Here is a 20,108-nt window from a genome sequence, read left to right as displayed (position 1 = left end):
TGAAGAACAAAATACATCTGTGGAAGGATGCGCCCAATGTTGGAAATAGCCCAGGTCACAAAGTTAGGAAATACACATCTTGCCACAGTAACTGTGTTCTTAGTATTTTCAAGGAGTCCATTTGTTCAGTGCCAATCAGGAATAGAACTGCTTCTTCCCAGGTTCACTCAAAGGTGAAGCAGTTGCAGCTGGTAAAAGAACAGGATACTTTTTGTGACCATATTATGAAGCTTTTCCCCTTCAAATTCTACCTCTACAACAGCTATTGTGGACGGTGGAGACCATGCTAATAATGGGTAAATGTGCTGTCACTGGCAATCTGCCCCAGACACAAGTCATTACAATACCAACCTTTTTGAGACCTTTTTAATCTCACAACTTGTCATCAAGACCATCCCCTCCAGCCAATATAAAGTCTATTTTAACAGGTGTGTTATTGCAAAGGAAAAGCAGCTCACAGCTTTCAGTTATATCGCAACAACCAGAGAAAAGGAGATTGTTTACATCTGTATGTGTTCCCATGTAAAGCTCAGATTAATAAATCTTTTGCAGAAGAAAATTAAGTAATTTCAGAACCTGCAGCACTGTCTGACATAAAATTAAGGTATACAGTCTCCTTTGCTAATGTTTTCTGAACAGACATCACTATTTAGTAGCAATTTACCTGAAAATATAGCTTCTTTACCATAAAATCTTAATCACAATTAAGTGACAGGAAAAATTACTAAAGCACAAAGGAAAAAAAGTTTTTACACATTCAAAGACTAGGATTCTCATTGCCAGCTCAATCGATTGATTAAAAAAAAGTTTGGAAAAAAAAACAAAATCTTTGTTTCCAGTTCCACTTTCAAAGATCCATACTCTGGTTCTGAGACAATATTCTTATCCATTAGTTTTCTGCTAAGAAAAATTAAGGGTGTATTGATTATAATTCTTATTATAATACTAAAATGTACACTTAATATTATTATAATGTACCTACACTATAATCCTGTAAACCAGAAACTTGAAGACATGAGAACTTACTTGAAATTTGTCCTAGTTTATGCACCACCTGAACCTACTAGCAAAACTCCAAATGGACTGTTTCAAAAAAAAAAAAAAAAAAGACAGAAGAAAAGCAAAAAATGGAGCAAAATGTTTATGACCCTATTTTTAAGCACTTTCTGAGCAGCTGACACATTGTATAATACAAAACACAGCAGGATGGGCCCTACTGTATTATCTTAAAATAACTCCACATGGAAGTTAAACAAACTGTCTATCTTCGGCATAGCTAATAGGAAGACCAGCTACCTTTTCAGGTGCTAATGGTTTAGGTTTTATTTTTCTTCCAACTGAAATTGTGTGAATCCGTAGAATACTAATATTCAGTGACTTGCAAGGAGTAACTATAATCACAAGTGAAGCAGTGACTCAATCTTTTAATGCAAGCAGCAATTTTCTGATTATAAACTTCCTTTCCAGTCATTCTTTAAGGCACATTCATCCTGACCATGCTATTTATCTATGTTTGCATTACCCTTCTTTGTTCTTCTTCTGCATCAGCAAACAGCTTGCGGATGTTGGCCTCAGACTCGCCCACGTATTTATTGAGGATTTCTGGACCATTGACCACCTTTGGTTCTCTGGCATTCAGCATCTTGCCAATCTGTCTCGCCATAAGTGTTTTACCACAGCCTGGAGGTCCATATAACAGAATGCCTTTCACATGCTTGCAGCCTAGAACAAGAGGGAAGAAGTTTAGAAAGCAGGCTTACAAAGGAAAGAGCAATACTGTAAAGAGGGAATTGCTGCTTACAATAAGGATGCTTTTACAGTGACCTTGCAGAGATGGGCATTAGCCTGAGCTCTGCATCACATCATCTTTAGCAGTGAAATACAAACATAGAATTGACAGACTGGATCAAACTCATTCCACCAATCTGGCAATGGCCAACAAAAAATAACCCAAAGCTCATAACAGCATAAATGCTCACCCTATGTATTAAGCATGCTAAATTAAGAGCTAAGGATTGAGAGCCTGAACTATAACTGCTTGTCAGCAGAATGCTCAATAAACAGGTGCCTGCTAAGCAGGTAAATAATATACTTCTCAGTTCAACAAAACCCCAGAGTAGGTTCTAGGATGATCATCATCCCCGGATAGTGAGGGGCTGCAGAAATTTTTTATTTTTTTTTTTTTTTAAAACATCACCTATACACCATGAACACCAAGGAAAGATGCATTAACAATTTAGGACAATTAAATTAAATTAACAATTTAGGATATCTGATTCATTTCTCTCTTCTCTTACAGGGGCACAAAACACATATAAGCAGCATTCCTTTACAGAAGAGATTCAGCTGAGTTTAGTTTTCAGATATGTAAGGAAAATGAAGCATCAGATCAAAGTTACTCAACTGATGCTGAACTCTCAACATAGATGTAAGTAAAGCAGATTAATCTGATTCATGAATCAGAAAAGCATGGGATATCACGTAATAATGCCTAACTTTTTAACCCTGCATTGGGCTTAAAGGAGTCTAGGTTTTTAGAACAAGTATTGAGAAAACTGAAAAGGGCTTCTAGGAACTATTAGAACCATTAGAGGCCAAAAAAAAAAAAAAAAAAAAGAGAACTTGACATGTAACTAGAAGACCTGAAAAACTCCAGTATTCTTACACTACTCTTACAGCTGAATACTATTCTTACAGTTGAGTATTTTATGCTCTGCCTTATACTATGCTAAGAAGTTCATGGTACCAACACGTCTGCTATGAAACTGGTTTTAGTCATTTAATGGGACTACCAGCATTTAGACAAGATCTAGCCAGACAGAAAAAAACAAATGCATCAAAACAAAATTTTTTTTTCCTCCCGGAAGCAATCCAAAGGGACTAACTAGCATTGGAAAATCCTGAAACAGGAGAGCAATGATGATGTACAAGCACCGTATTTTAAATACTGAGCACCAGACCCCTCTAATAAACAGAAAGCCACAGCTTTATAGCAAAGGCATCTAACTATGAAAACAGAAAAGAAAAACAGACATCATCTAGAGAAATGAAGACATGGGAGCTATACATGTATGTTGCCCAAATTAAAAGGCATGTAGAAGACTGAGTTAGTAGAAGAGCAAGTTTGGATGTTGTCTGGTCAGACAGTGGTAAGGAAAAAGAAGAGAGATATATGTAACTTATTTTGTCTAGATCCTAGTATTTCCAATAGACCTCTATGTTTCGATTTTCTTATTATTTTTACCCAAAACTACAAGTAAAATTATTTTGAACTTTCAGGACACAGCAAGTGTTTTAATGATTTATTTCTTCCTAACACAGGAAGAAGTGTTAGGTCCTCACTGTCTTTCCCATGGGCAAAGAAGAGATAAAGGTGTGCATTCAGAGAGTGAAACAGCCTGCGTGGATACCTGGTATTCTGGGATACTTCTGGATTATTCATGGATACCTGGATATTCTGACTGCAGACCACCCTCTCGTGTTTTAGATCCCTAGCCAGACACAGCACCAACACACTGACAGAGCCTTCCTCCAGAGTCATCCTCACCTGCCAGACCCACAGGACATCCCAAGGAAAAAGACCTGGAGGAAGCTGTATCCACTGTCACCTATGGTTGGAATCTGCCCAGAGCAGCTTCCATCAGCAAGAAATCCCCACTTTGAACAAGTGTTTAATTACAGGGCAAGGAATCCAGTGGCACCTTCTCCTTTGCTCTTGCTTCATCCAATTTCTGTGCAAAAACCCTACATGTGTTCTGGACAACGAGTGAGGAATACAAGATATCAGTATGTTTGAAGACAAAAAACTATGTTTCCTTTCAAGAAGATTAGATTTATCTAAAACTTAGAAACTTTCAAGTACTAATTGTTTGTGGAAAAAACACACTTATTAGTGAAAACAGTTCCATACTGTAGACAACACTCATAAGGCATTAATTTTTAGATTGCATTCTTGCCATTTGACTTTTTAAAGCATGTAAAACATGCAACAAGTGCCCTGCAGTGCTTAAGATACACATTAACAGCAAAAAAAAAAAAAAAAAAAGCAAACTGATGGCCCAGAGCTCAGACTTAGGGGACCTGAGTGCAGTTTCTAGCATCATCAAAAACTTAATGAGCTTGGGCCCATCAAGTTGTCATTCACACGGAATAACTATTCCCTCCTGCTTTCCATCTCATCTTAATTACATGCTAAGTTCCCCCCATGCTGCATACCTCACTAGCAAAGTCCTCACTGCTTCTCAGACCTCACAGCAACATCCTGCATTTAAAGAATGAGTGCTTTTCTCCTTCATTAACTTACCAATGCTCAAGTGTGATTTAATTGCATTAACTCACGAATCTTAGAGCGATAAAGAATTAATTTCAATCTGAATAACTGCTCAATACAAAATGTTTTCTATTATCTGCATGCGCTACTCACTCTTTCAGGTTGTTCATACATGAAAATAAAGCCTCAAGAGAACATCACTACGAAGAGCTTCTGATCCCTACCAAAACCTCCAAAAGAGACCCTGCTGCACCAGATAAGCACAATAATAAAGCTAAAAGATTTCTCTGTGTTTTTCTGCGCAGAAAAAAAAAAAAAAAAAAGATCTGGTTAAGAAGAATTCATCAGTCAAATTTCAGGGAATCTTGAAGTCAAAAACTACAAACACCACATACTGTCAGCAAAGACCAGTTTCACACAGGAATGAATGAGGCATAGATAAATTAAAAGCTATTCCTGTCAAATCAATGTCATGAAAGGTATTGTTAACATGTTTTGTGGAGGAACATGATCACCTATGTAGCCAAATAGCACAAAGCAGGATTTTGATGATGAGTGAAGCTTTTAAAGGAAATCCTAAGCTAAGGCAGTCACTGGTGCTCAGAAAGCTCCAATGTGCTCAAAGAGGAGAGGCCATCAGAAGGCTACCAACAAGTTGGGGCACGTGCACACAAACAGTCCTGGGAGCACCCTTACTCAAGGTAGAAAAATTGTACTGTACAATCTCATTTTTCCCTAGTATAACTTTTAAAAAAAAAAAAAAAAAAAGCACAATGCTACAGAGAATGGACTGCTCTAAATTTTTTTTTCTAGTTCTCTCAGTTAAGAAACTCTCCTAGAAAGACATACAACCTCCAAGAAGCATCTCTTCTACAGCTTTCTTTTACTTTCTTCTTCTAAGAAAGAACTTCTTATAGAGCCCAAATATTCTCTTTGTCTGCATGTACTAATACGGTCTTAGCGAAGGGCTCTAGCTGGATGACTCTGGGGAAACCAGACAGCCTTTGGACAAGTTTGCTTGGAAAGCCTCCTTGGATTTTCCCCTCTTCTTATTCCAACTTACTTATCCTGAGGAAGTGTTAACTTTTACCTGATAAGTTAAAAAAAAAATAAATAAAAATATGTTGCTGAAAGGACAGAAACTGTTGCGGAAACAGTAAAGAAAGAAGGCTTCTCAAAGTTAGGCTGCAGCTTCAGCACTTAAATCCTCGGGCTGTGCTCGGTCATTAGCCACTCACCCCACCTGAGCAAAAAGAGCAGCCCTGGGACCCAGCAGGACCCCAGGGACAATGTAATAGTTACCTGACAAAGACAAGCCCAGCCCGTTTTGGTCCCTCCACGCTCACTTTTCAGCAAATCACACATGGGTGATTCCCCACATCAGAACGTGGATGATATCACTAACCATCTGCCTAAGGCTTGGTTCACACTGGGCTCACACTGCTAGGGACCTCCAAGAGCCAGGTCTTGCTCAGGTGGAAAAGCATTCCTGAAACTGAAGTAATTAGTTCCTCTTCAAACGAAATTGTCACAAGCTACTCCAGTAGAGATGTTCCTGTATAGCTATGTTCACCTGGCTAAAATTGAAGCTTTAAACACAAGCAGGACTTTATTAAAATAGACAGGTGATGACAAACTACAAATGTTACGTCTCAAATCACAGCGGGATCCTATGCCCCACACAAGAATTTTGATTAAGTTTATCTTCACTCTGCTGATCTCACCAATGCAGCCAAATGTCAATACTATTATGAGTATCTTATAAACACAAATTATTAGCAGTGCAGACATCTCTAACTCATTAAGCTCACCATTTGGACTTAAAAATCAAAGGTCATTCCTGTAATGGGATACTTAATTATGCGATTGAATGTCATAAGGTTAGAGGCTGAATAAACAGGATAAGGGGAACTAAACTGTACCCATATGAGAAGTCTTCCACATAAAATAGAAGCGGAAAATCTTAAAAACTGGTAAGAGCATTACTGAGAGAAATTAAATACTATTTTGAACCAGAATGTCATTTACCTGGAGACAGGATGAAGTTTATTTGTTCGACTCTCACTACTCGTTCTTTTAAAAGATCAGAAGAAATGTTTAAGTATAACAGGGATTTTCTACTTGGGACTGTAATTCCCCTTTTAATTAAAATCAAAGCATTCTGGTGTGATTGTATCATTCAGATGCACCTATCAGAAACCTACATCGATAGCAAAGTACTGATCCTGAATACATCAGGGAGAGATGCTTATCTTTGTACATTAATCTTCAGGCAGGTTAGAGTAAGATCACGGTCCCCAGACTTCACCTGCCACATGGACAAGATTTTCCAACTCTTGGGTGGAATTTCCCCCTCCTCTCAACCTGTAAGCCCAACATTATTTCAGCCTACATCATTGCCTACAGTTAATCTTCCTGTAGGATTTACGTGCTACTGACAAGTAGCAAGACTGAAGTAACTTGTTTCTGCTTTCATTTCAAAGACCAGACAGGCAAGGGGCTACACCTGACACAGAAGCTTTTATTTTAAGTGGACTCTCAATAGCCAGTTGCTTGACATAAGTCATTTGCCACTGTAAAGAGAGGACAACAAAGCCAGTAAGTTCTTCCTAGATCTTTGAAAGGAGTCCTTCACCTTTCTCATCATGTCTTGTTTGGCTGTGAGAAGTTTAATACGTACATGTATAGAGAGGCAATAACTAGATTTACAACAATGGCAGGACATTTATCAATTTCTGATGGAATGTGATAAAAAAGAAAATAAATCAGCTTTAGAGAAGTTTCCAACAGAATGCCTTTGGCTACACAAACAAAATCATGACTCTCTGAAAAAGGGATTTTGATAAGAATATGTACAAAACAAACCCATCTTAAAAAGAAGTCATATCTGCAACCAAAAAAATAAAAGCAAATGCCTCTGCCTCTCTGAGAGCAGAGCTGCAACAATGATGTCAATTGAAGATAGAGATTATGCAGAGTCCTTGGACAGATTGCTGAACGCAACAGCTAATGTTTAGTCAGATCCCACCTGCATGTTAATAGCCATAAATCTCGTCGGCATTTTCTACTTTTTGGAAAAAAGCTGGATCGTTTCTGTCTACTTCAAGTCGACATGAAGGAATTTGCAAATACCTTTTGGAATACTTACCCACAGAGCACCTCTGAGTAAACAAGTACCAACATAACAGGGTCACTGGGATGTCCCAAGGCCTGGTTTTCCAGCCAGAGCAAAATTGCACTTGCCAAGCTGCGGTGACACGTGCTAAGGGACACCACAACTGCAGCCATACAAAGTAAGTGCAAGAGTCCTTATAGCTCAGTGTCTGGGGATGACCATAGTCATCAATACAAAATAGCATAAATTCTTTGTGGCAGTTTCAGTGAAGCATCCCCTTCCTTTGTTCCAAGTCTGCCATCTCTGGGCGTCATTCCACATATCCAAATCCCCAGGTTGGAAAAGCAAACACCCACTGGTCTCTTTGCAAGGCTGAAGATCTCCAAGCCAACTGATTCCATGTTTACAAGGTTTTCTGAGCCCATTATCATAGAATCACAAAATCACAGAATGTTTTGGATTGGAAGGGACCTTAGAGCTCATCCAGTTCCAAGTCCCGACCATGGGCAGGGACCCCTCTCGCCAGCACAGGCTGCCCCCAACCCCATCCAGCCTGGCCTTGGGCACCTCCAGGGATGAGGCACCCACAGCTCCTCTGGGCAGCTTAGGCCAGGGCCTCACCACTCTCAGAGGGAAGAATTCCTTCCTTATATCTAACCTAAATCTACCCTTTTTTAGTTTAAAGCCATTACTCCTTGCTTTATCACCACACTCCCTGACGAGTTGTCCCTCCCCAGCTGTCCTGCAGCCCCCTTCAGGCCCTGACAGCCCCCTGGGAGCTCTCCCCAGGGCCTTCCCCTCCCCAGGCCGAACCCCCCCAGCTCTCAGCCTGGCCCCACAGCGGAGCTGCCCCAGCTCCTGAGCATCCTCACGGCCTGCCCCGGACCCTCTCCAACAGTTCCATGTCCTGCTGGTGCTGGGGGCCCAGAGATGAACGCAGGGCTCCAGGGGGGCCCTCATGAGAGTGGAGCAGAGGGGCACAATCCCCTCCCTTGTTCTGCTGCCCACACTGCTTTTGGTGCAGCAGGCCAGCGTACGGCTGGCTTTCTGGGCAGCAAGCACACATTGCCGGCTTATGTTGAACTTCTCATCCACCAGCACCCCCAGGTCCTTCTCCTCAGAGCTGCTCTCAATCCATTCAACACCCAGCCTGTGGTTGTGCTTGGGACTGCCCCAGCCCAAATGTAGGACCCCAAGATTCCTGAAGCATCCCAATGATGCCCTGGCTCCAGCATTTTTCCAGTTCTACTGCATCCATTCTGAGACGCAGACAAGAAATGCATCCAGAAATTCAAAATGTGAACAAATTATGGATTTATACTGTGACATATTGTTGTGATTTTTTTTAATTGCTCTTAATTCCTGAATTCAGGTAGGATTTGACTGACCCCCTACTGAGCTTTGAGCAATTATTTTTGGAGTTCCGCTAACCAGATTCAGCCACGATGGCTGCATGGAGCCACGTGTTTTGATGTGAGGTGAGCACTTATCTCACAATCACATCAGGAGAAGAAGTCACAAAGCGTTGGTCCAACTCCCAAATAAGAAGAAAAGCCAATAACAGACAATGCTCAGTTCAAACTGCAAAACACTTCCTACTTGAGTGCTGACTTCATGTCGCATGGCAGCCAACACTAGTGTCAGTGACAGGCAGGCAGGGTCTAAGCACCAAATAGGCAGATAACCAGAACATGCCCACAGGAGCACTTGATACTTACAGGTTATACCTGGGCAAGAACTTCACCCAGGAGCACTGTGAAGCAGCAAGTGAAATCATCTTAAAGTCACTGAGAACCTGTACAGCACGGATAAGACGCTGGGGCGGGGGAAGGAAGTAAGTGTCACCCTTAATGCTACAAAGGGAAAGAAGAGCTGGGGAAAGAAAAGATGTCGTGGGGCTGGGCTAAACAATTTTGAGAGATCCCTTCCAACTTCAAATATTTTCTCATTTTGTTGTATAGACCTATAACTAACTTAATTCCTAGAGAATTCTGGTATGATGTCCTTCTAAGTAGGTAGAAGAAAACAAAGATAAGAGCAATAGCCAAAAAGAATTTATTAGATCGGTCTAAAGACAACTTCCCTCTAGTTAAGCATATGAAGTCACGCGGAGGGTTTGAAGGGGAAAAAAAAAAAAGAGCAAAATGAGGGGAGATCTAAACCTTTGTAAAACTATAAAAAGGTCTTACACATCTTCATAAGCATGTATGAAAGACACTGTCTGAATGAAGTTAAAGGTAGATGAAAAGTGGATAAAAAAAACAAAACAACAACTTTGAAGCACAAAGAGAAAGGATCCCTCCTGGATTTACTACTATACAATGTTTTTATTACACTGAAAGGCAAGATTAATTTTTTTTTTCTCTCTTTTTAAATGTAACTCAATGCACAAGTTTCTACATTTGGGTAGGAATAATAACCTGCATGTTGCAAAACGAAACATGTCATCATACTGAGGATTATACATAAGAACATACACCAAGGCACAGAGAAAACCTGCCAATCCACCCAGAATTCATGAGCACCTCTGACAGTTACTGAGCCCTGCTTGGGTCATCACACTGCCAAGCAGTGAAGAATGACCCAGGGAACAGAAATAACAATGATCAGTGACCTACAGATTGTGACTATGAGAAAGGGTTTCAAAATCTAGGTGCTAGCCTTCAGAATACTGAAGAGAAACGGACAAGTATGTAAAAGTCCCCTCCAAAAACCTAACAAAAAACATTTCATATCTACCATATATAATAAACAGCTGCAAGGCTGAGTATAAGCAATTGGAAAGTTTTGACAGTAAGGATACTCCTAAGCAGTGGAATAGGGTGCATTAGGAAGTTAGGGTATTTTTACCACCAGTTACAGGTTAGACTTGCCTGACTGTGATTTTTCATAACAAATATCCTATTTTAAAAATAGACTGCATGAGATCCTTCCCAGTGCTATTTTTCTCCTATAGCATCTGAGTACTTCAAGAACATTAGTGCATTAATTTTAAAGATACCTTAAAAGACACATCTCCAAGTCACAGTGCTTCATTAATGCCTTACTTTACCATAGCAAGCTGTACTTCACATGGAGCACTGAGACTGACCGATCCTAAGGGGTCAGAGCACAAGCTGGTTACCAGGAAATAAAAATCACCTCTAAAAAGTCTGATTGAACCTGTTTATTGGTGGTAACAGGAGAGCACAGAGAATTTGGGTTCCATTTCAATTTCTCACAAAGAATGCAATTTGTAACACCAAACATTTCTGTACCTGTTACTAAACTGTAACAACCTGTGCAGCTGAAATCTAATTTTTCTAGGGCCACTGATGTGCCATGTAAGTCATAAAAAACACTCCTCTGCTAAAAGACCATGTTTCAAATATATGGAGACACTGGAGCGTTCTTTAGAAAGGAAAACAGAGTTCAGCACTGGCAGTTTCTTTCAGGTCTGAGAAAACGTTTTTGGTCTTGTTGATATTCAGTGCCTGGAGATATACATTTCAAAAATTTTATCTAAATGGTTGAAGTTGAAGGAAGAAAAAAAAAAAAAGGTCTGTTACAGTTTTAAAAAGACAAGAATGATTATAACATGTATTCAGCAACATAATAGTTATCAAATAATAAGGAGGGGCTCTAGCTTGAATGAGAGGATGCTTTTAATAGCAATAAAAGAAAAACCAAAATCAGTCTTAAGGGAACTAAATGGGGATCAATCAATTGTAAGGCTGCTGTTCACAATGTAGTTGTGTGGCTTTACTTTGAGTTAAACATCATAGAGAACCAGAAAGGGCTCAAGAAACAGGGGCAGTTCCCCACTGTCCTTTTCCCCTCTCCTACCGGCACGCTGTTTTGACTTGAGTAACTTTGGTACCCTTTGTGCAGTTACACATAAGCACAACAGAAAGCCCTTCAAGATGTGTGAAGTGAACACACAAGTAATTCATACATTAAGTTACCTTTGTTACAAAGACTTCCACCTTACCTCTATCGGCCCCCTGCAAATATTAGTTTCCTGCCTTAAAAGCATCATCCCTACAATACTGAAGCCTCCAGGATGGCACTGAAAAGGAGCATTCCTTTTGTTTCAAGGTACTTTCTCAGTTCTCATCCAGGTAAGAATTTATTTCCATTTGGCAGTCACATGGTTATTAAGAGCCTAGTACTAAGTAAAAAGATAACTACACCAACTATGTTCATAATACTAAAGAATCTCCAGCAAATTGAATTGTAGCCTTAAAAAAAAAAAAAAAAAGCACTCAGCTTAAACTGATGAAGTCCTACTGTGATGTCCCTTACCCCTCCGGCTGCCATCTGTGTGGCTGTGTCCCAGCAAGCCAACCAGGGAACCGAATGCTGACTGCTCACACACGCACACTTTTTTTCTTGCTTTCAAATGTTTTAGCTCTTTACAGAGGCATACAAGCCCGCCACAACAGAGGTGATGGATATGAACATGGGAAAGGCGTGGGTAGCAAAAAGGAAATTGCCCCTTTCCAGGGCAGCAGGGAGCTATGGAAATGTTTAATGACCAGCTGAGGTTGATCTTGGATATCTTTTCTTGGATAAACCAGAGATTGTAGCATCAGAGTAGCATTTACACCCTCGGATGATATGGTTAACTAACATTGATTTATATGCTGCAAACCCAGAACATTCCTTGGAAGTTAGATAAACCACACACAAATTGCAAGCAATTTTTGAAGGGTCTATACTGCCTCTGTGTAGTTACAGGACAGAAATATTTATTGCGTTTGGCATGGAAGTTGCAGTCTGTAAGCACTGGGCAAAAAACAGAAGTGGGTGAGCACCAGAGCACCAGATAGCAGGCGAATTCTTTCTTTTCCTTTCCCAATAAATTATATACAAAGGTGAACAGCTGTCACACTGACATTTCAGATCTGAAATATAGTTAAGAGCAAGTTATAACTAAGGCAAAGAAAATGAATGTCAGAAAGTTCTGTTATTTCAAATTTCAGATAAGCTCTTTAGCCCTAGGGTTAATCGGAGAGCTAGAGAGTTCTGTTTGGAGTTTAACTTCTTACCAGAAAAATTTTTCTTTACATAGTATGTGTGTAAACATGCACAAGTAAGGGTATATGTATTTATATAAATAATATGGCACACCTTTAATTCATTGCCCAGGGTAATCAAAATACTAGTGGTCCTTCAGAGAGGTTTCTTCTTCCTGTATTAAGCAACCCCAATTAATGAGAGGAACCATCTGAGCAGCACACCCTGCAAAGCTGCTCCACAACCTCATGCAGCCAGCAAGGTTTCTGACCTTTGCAAGTGGTACCTGTTAGAGATGCAGGTCCTTCATGGCAAAGCTAGCTGCTGTGTGCTATTACCAAACAGTGCCCAGCTGTCAGGCTGATTCAACCACTAATAACACCAAGCAAATGCAATCAAACCTTGACACATCCCTGCTTAGCATGCTGCCAGATTGCATTCAGCCATGGAAGTTGAATAATGGATGTTATAACAAAACGAAAACAAGCTCTAATTATCTCTAGTCTAGTAGTGCATTTCTCATTACAGTCAAATGACACCAATGAGAATTCCAAGTCTTTACCTCCACGTATAGTCAAAGATTCTGCACTGCTGCTATGAACATACATGTAGCTGCTTCAGAAGGTCAAAATACTTCAAGTGAGGGGATGCTGGTCCACCCGAAGGCCAGCTGCCAGCAACATTTCTGAACAGGACAGTGTCCTAGTAAAAGAGCTTTTCTTTCCATAGCTAACACCACTTCCCTCTGCAGAGCAGATAAATACCAACAAATTCAAGCTGTTGCTGTCTTCAAGCTGTGGCAGAGACATCATGATTTGATCACAGCCACAAAAAAAAAAAAAAAAAAAAAGCACAATCAGCCCACAGAAGTCCTTAACAGATCAATATGAAGTAAAAAAAGCAGTAGAGAGAATCATGCACTAACTGGATTTAGCCTACAGGGTTTCTTCAATGTTTCTCCTTAAGTGTTTAAACCACTAAGAAAAGACCTAACACACCTCACAGAGAAGTTTACTTTAACATTAATTCCACAAACACTGGAAGCGGACACACTTGATACAGCCACACACAAACAGGACATATCTTCTGATCAAAATCTGTTTTGTAATCAAAATCATGATTGCTTCATTTGTGGGGAGAGAGAAGGTGGATCAAGAAATATAAACATACTTAGAAATTATGTAGCTCCGAATTCCACGTTTAAATATGATCCCACAAAGATTATTTTCAGAGAATGAAGACTAGCTATACCATCCCTAGCTACTTTATGGGACAAAATAAGATACTTGCAGCTGCATATTGCTTAATAAAATTACTTTTAAAATCAGTACCATTTATCTGCCTGCCAGCACATGTTTACAAAGTAATGGGACTGCCTTTTCTACCCTAGACCCAAAAAGGCTATATTTAAGAATCTGTGCTTTTATTTCACAAACTCCAAGACGTGCCATGGCCTGTGCATCCTCTGCAGAATTTCAAATCAGACCAATCCAAGATCACACAGGACACTCTGTTTATTGGGCTAATGCTGTGAGAAGGACATAAGTTCATAGTGCAATTGCCAGAACAATAGATACTATACATAAGGCAGGATCATTAAGGACAGAATTTCCTTTGATTTGTACAGAAAGCCCATTGCCAGTAAGTTAGAAATGGGAGCATTCAATCTCATTGCTATGAATAAATGAAGCATGCAGAAGAATAGGCAGTGTTTGGGTTCCAACAGAAAAGTATTCAGTTAAACCATATATTTCATTTGCTCAGACATTTCATGTACAGTGTTGAGCATTCAAGTTGCTTCTTTGTCCCCCTTTTTTAGCCAAGTAACAGGAGTACGAAAGACATTCAGGAGCAACAGTGGAAGAAAAGGCTTTGTTAGTCTTTTAGGTCTCTAAGTAACTGCCGCGTTATAGCATAAGGTTGTTAGTTGATTTCCAGTCTTTCCAAAGCAGAAATGGGTCTGCATCCTCTACCCCAGACATATTTCTCTCTATCATACTTACCCATTTGCTCTACAATTTCAGGTGGAAACACTCGTGAAGCAAAAGCTCGTCGGAAAATATCTGAGAATTCTTTGTCAAGGCCACCAATTCCCATTTTCTCAAAATTCCAGTCTGGGTTGATGATCGACTGACGGTTCTCCTTGGTCTTTGATTTACCTGTAAAAAAAAAAAAAAAGAAACCATTTCAAACATGTGGCATAGCAGAATTACATTAAATAAAAATACAAACACCAGAAAGGCTCCACCAGGTCAGACCTGTGTGCAGGTAAACCAATGTTCCCTTGCAGACATTAGTTTGGAGGACTCATTGTAACAAGCATGCTGAACCAGCTGCTCAGCTTGCTTGGTGCACGATTTCCCCAGCCTTTACCTGTTCCTGTTCAGGGACTTCAAGCCAGGAATTGTTCCTATTCATTTAATAATCCTCAATGGATTTCTCTGCCACAAATTTATCTAGGCCCCTTTAAACCTATGTAAACTCTGAACACCCTGCAGCATTTGGTTCACTCTCTTTCAGGCCACTTCAGGTAGCATCAGACTTGTCCTGAGTTCTCCTCGGTTGTATCTTTTCCAGACACAACAGTCCTAACTCGCTCTTCAGTCCTTACACAGTTGCTGCTCCACACTTGAGCATCCGTGTTGCTCTCCTCCCTGCTCTCTTCTCTATTTCTGCTACATCCTTTGAGAGACAAGCAGACCCAAACTGTGCACACTGAGGATCATCTGCATTTTAAATATAGATGCAAAATTATGCTACGCTTTGTTCACATTTCTTGATTATTAGAGGTAATACTTCTTAACATCTATGCTTAATAATTCTTAACAAGAGCCAGGCAGCTTCCGAGCACAGACCCAGCATTTCCTTCAATCTTTCATACCTGGGATCTTGGCCTTAAGTAGCAATTATATTTGACTGAAGTTAGGAATGTTTTTCCTCCCACGCATCACTTTATGTTTATTTATATTGAATTTCCTCTGCCATTTTATTTCTTAGTCATTCAGCCCCACAGGAGCAAGCTTTGCCACCTCATTACTCAGCCTTTATTCCAGCTTATTTAATAATTATAATGAAAAGCAAAGACTCCAGCAGAGATTCATGCTGAACTCCACTGGCACTGGCTATTTACCTCTAGCTTTTCATTGTTCATCCATTTCTGTTTAGTTTCTTTTCAAAAAAACTTCGATAAGGAATCGCTGAAAGAGTTTTGAAAAACAAGCAGACCATGTCAGCCCCTATTCCTGTAACAAATTCCAGTAGGATCATGAGGTAGGACTTCCCTTACAGGAAGATACGCTGACCCTTCCAAGGGTATCACCTTTACATAGATACCAGTGAATTTGATTCTTTATTATAGTTTGGGTTGATTTTTTTTTTCCTGTGCGGATTTCAGGTTTAAGATCTGTAGCTTTCCAGACCTTTTGCGGAATCTTTCTGAATTCTCCTCTGCTCTGCTCTCAAGAGACCCCACCAGGAGCAGAGTGCTTAGCTCTGGGACCCCCAGAAAGATGTGGAGGTGCTGGAGTGGGTGCAGAGAAGACCATGAGGATGCTCAGTGGCTGGAACAGCTCCATGGTGCAGCCAGGCTGAGGGCATTGGGGTTGTTCAGCCTGGAGAGGAGAAGACTCTGGGGAAAGCTTACGGGGCCCTCCAGTGCCTGAAGAGGGTTTACAGGAAAGCTGTGGAACAGGGACTTTTTGCTTTTTGTGTGGTGACAGGACAAGGGGGAATGGTTTTAAGCTAAAAGAGGGCAGATTTAGGCTAGCTATTAGGAAGAAATTCTTTACTATGAGGGCGGTGAGGCCCTGGCCCAGGCTGCCCGGAGGAGCTGTGGGTGCTCCATCCCTGGCAGTACCCAAGGCCAGGCTGAATGGGGCTGGGGACAGCCTGTGCTGGCGAGAGGGGTCCCTGCCCAGGGCAGGGATTGGAATTAGGTGGTCTTTAAGGTCCCTTCCAAACCAAACCTTTCTAGGATTCTATGACTGACAGCACTTGCCATCTTCCAGTCCTTGGACACCAGAGCAATTTTAAGCAAGGTTCCACAAAACTATTACAAGTTCAGCTATTTCACCTTTGAGTTCCTGTACAACTCAGGAGAATAAAAGCCAGTCCTGGCAAATTACCACTGCTCATTTTCCCCATTTGTTTGATTACCTCTGCTAGAGATGGTTCAAATTGAGCCAGATTCCCTAAGCACAGGTTTAGCAATCTCTGTGCAATATTCTAACAGCCTTCCTTTCCCTTTTGTTGACAAAATCCACCTAAGTTTTAGTCTTAGAGAGCTCCCTGCTCCCTTTTCAGAGAAGCTTAAAAGTAATTTAGGATGTAGACAATAAGCACAAATACTACAATAAGAGTACAGCTGAGATGCTACCAGACAGATCCATGTAGACTTACCTTAAATTTATGTGAGGAGAATTTATAAACAAGCACTGATGCTCACATGAGTGAGATCAACATGTATGAATGGCTTTTAGCTACATCACTTTGCTTAGCTACCAGAGAAGCAAACAGCAATATTAAAAGCCCAGGGAAGAATCAAAGATTCTCAAAATATTCCTTAATTCTTGCTGACATTGAACGTCATGTATTTTCTGGGAGATGCACAGTGCTTTACAGGATTGACTCTGGGAACAAAGCATCCCCTAATTTTACGCATCTAAAAGTGCAGTAAGCACACTAAGCGGAAGTTCCATGTTAGCTGAACTAGACCAATAATAACCTTGGTCTAAATACACCTAGAAGAAACACTTCAATACTTAGCTCAACAAAATAAACGAGAGTATGCCTCTAATACAGTAGGGACAACATTTTACCAGCTCTAACATCCAGCACTAACACACAGAACCATGCAGGACAGCAGTGATCATTTGATTCACTGATTGCTATATATTTACCATCTCACTGCTCCACTGCAGTCTTCAGACTAGACCCCTCAGCCAGGCACGTTACTTTTCCTCCAGAACTTGGCCTACACTCCCCCCTTCTGGCTGCATCTGATCACAATAAAATTCTTGTAGATTGAACTAAAACATCATCATTTGTTGGGTTTATAACACAATTTCATGCTACAAACAGGAAACTGAATTAGCATTATTTTTTTTTAACAATCACAATTCTTATCTGCTGAAGAAAATAAAGGCCATTAATGAAAGCAGTCCTCAGTGACACTTATTTTTATTTTTATCTCCTCTCCCAGAATTTAATTATTCACAACTTTACAATTCTCCAGAGACTAACAAAGCACATTAAGTAGCTCTGCCTCAGATCAATGAGGAGATTACATAAAGTAGCAATCAGAAGGAAGTAAATTGAGGCATAAGCAACTCTTTTGTCTTGTCTGCAGGCAATGGAATAAAATCACAGTGAAGGTTTCCTATTTCCAATCAATTAACACTCCCACAGGACCACTCTTCACACCTATCCAGGCTAGGAAGAAGATCGCAGGTCATTTTATGGCTTTGAATATTGACCAAATAAAATACCACTGCTTGCTCTGATGTAATAAATTGGATTATGTTAATATTCACCTCCAGCTGTCCAATCAAAACATGGTCAAAACTAAATGGGCTGTAACCATGTAATTGCAGGCATGAAATAGCTGTTCATGCAAACTTCATTCAGTGCTCTTAGAACTTGTATCCTTGTTAATATGCTTAATTAGTCATTTACAACCCCATCCCACAGGTCTCTAGTGCTTGTTTTATTTTCTCCAGTATAGATAACTGGCTGTGCTTTCAGGTAAAAATGTCCACGTAAGATGTGAGGTTACAGAACAGCTTCATGTCTTCCCCCTTCTGCAACAACTGTAGCTTATTAAGCAGACAACTACAGAGCACAAAGTCACAGCCTCACACTTGAGGAAAGATAATACTTCAGTGCAGGGTCAAAACTGCCTTTGCCACAGCTCCCGCAATGCTGAATGAGTTAAATTCTCTTGTCCTAAGTGTCCAAATACTTAAAGGTACTGAGTACTCACAGTCAAGCAGAGCTGTTCTTTGAACACAAACCTACTACAAAAACCCTAATTATTGGACAAGTCACTGAGCTGCCTGGGTTCACCGAGTCCTCACTCACAGCACCCTTCATCTGCTGCAAGGGCCCTGCCACATATCCGTGGAAGAGCAACAGCAAAAACAAAAGATTCCTTAGTTCATGGGCTCTAGTAAAAGGAAATTTAGAGGAAAAGAAAATAAGAAAAAATATACATATTCCTGTACTGAGCAGGCATTCTTATCATACTCAGCAAGGAATACCTAGAGCCATCTTACCACCAAGAGAAGCATTTGTAACTACAGGCTTACTAAGTATTGTCGACTTCATAACACAGATAGGAAAAGGAACAGCCAGACTAACAGCGTCTACCTGTTCTGCAGGGCAGCTACCATGACCCCAGGGAGTGCACACAGCCACATGCAGGGAAGATGCCCTCACTGCCCACTCTGTGGTCCAGGTCCCCTAACATTCAAGCTGGTGGGTCTGTGGGAAAGCACCAGACTCCTCTCTAGCTCTACGTGAGTTTCTTTCTAAATGAATGTAAGAAGGATGCACCAATTATTCCCTATTTGTTGGCCAGTAAAATCTGAAATTGTACAGAAAGATTTGTTTTCCTGAGACCTTAGAACGTGCTTCTTAAAACAAGAAGTTCATAGTTTTAATTAATCTATGTTTTGTTAACGTGCAAGCGGTTAATATAAATCTCACATAATAAAAATGCTGTGCTTTATTTTGCAGCTGTCATCAATTTCTGAAGAGCAGGATTTTCAGAAGTCAAGAAAAATGAAGTGCTCTTCCGAAGCTACCTTCTAGCATCTTTTTAAGGTTCTCCTTGGAGAAGGGATCTCATTAGTGATGGGACTGTCAGAAGCTCTGCACTCATTCTGAAATGTTTGCTTCTCGTTCAAAAAAAAGTTCTCACTTTCCCTTTTCTCTACTGTTTAAAGTTAAACAGGTGTTGGCTTGTTAGTGTTCCTAAAAATATAATTCTCTGATGTTTAAAACCGTTAAAACATTTCAACTAGCTGCTGTATTTCACTGGAAGTCCTGGTCCATGATGCCTCTCTAATCCACCCTTATGAGTCCAGAGCAATCAGGCTTACCTCCTCTCTTCTGATGTAATTTGTTATCGTCTGTCTCTCAAGAATGGACACCTTTCTCCTTGCATCACCGTGTATTTCAGATACGCCATGGCAATAAGCATGGCAAGAGGCCTGCAGAACTGCCCTAGCCCCTCAGCCAGCTGTGGAGCTACATAGTGGGCTGACAGTGGCTTCCATACAGTCCCTGCTAGAAGAAGCGGTCTGTAGGAAGGACAGCGCCTTCTCAGCGCAGTGGGTTCCCATAGGCACCTGGCCATGTACTAACTGCATTCTAAAGGATCTGTGAAAGGCTCCTAGGGGATCAAGTACAATCATCTGCTACAAGACATTTTAAGATGCAGTTTTCAATATATTAGGTCAACTCATATAATAGGAAGAAACAAACTTTTGGTATACAAGTCCTTGAGGCCTGAAAAGCAGCAAACTTCAAGCAGTACAAGCAGTACTTGTCTCTTTGGATAAAGATGCACTTACCGATCAAATTGAGAGAGGAGTTCTCAGCTTTTTCAAAGGCCACTTGACTATTTCCAAGAACCAAACCAATCTCAATCTGAAAAAAGGGAAAAAAAACAAATAGTTAAATTTAAGCTATTAGACTCAACTTCAGATTCTTCTTCAGTATCTC

General features: G+C 40.5%; 1 protein-coding gene across 2 annotated transcripts in view; it reads right to left on the bottom strand.

Annotated features, from left to right (window-relative positions):
- The window catches only part of NSF (N-ethylmaleimide sensitive factor, vesicle fusing ATPase), an 81,647-nt gene that overhangs the window by 34,762 nt on the left and 26,777 nt on the right, over positions 1-20,108 (bottom strand). For both annotated transcript variants that reach the window (XM_084496685.1, XM_084496686.1), the window contains exons 7-9: positions 19,958-20,033; positions 14,387-14,542; positions 1,523-1,722 (exon numbers count right to left, since the gene is read on the bottom strand). In XM_084496685.1, the coding sequence (XP_084352811.1) occupies positions 1,523-1,722; positions 14,387-14,542; positions 19,958-20,033 (432 nt within the window). The remainder of the gene's footprint in view (positions 1-1,522; positions 1,723-14,386; positions 14,543-19,957; positions 20,034-20,108) is intronic.

Source organism: Aythya ferina (genome assembly GCF_964211825.1).
Source record: "Aythya ferina genome assembly, chromosome: 23".
Taxonomy (NCBI): Eukaryota; Metazoa; Chordata; class Aves; order Anseriformes; family Anatidae; genus Aythya; species Aythya ferina.
This window is presented reverse-complemented; position numbering and strand designations above follow the sequence as displayed.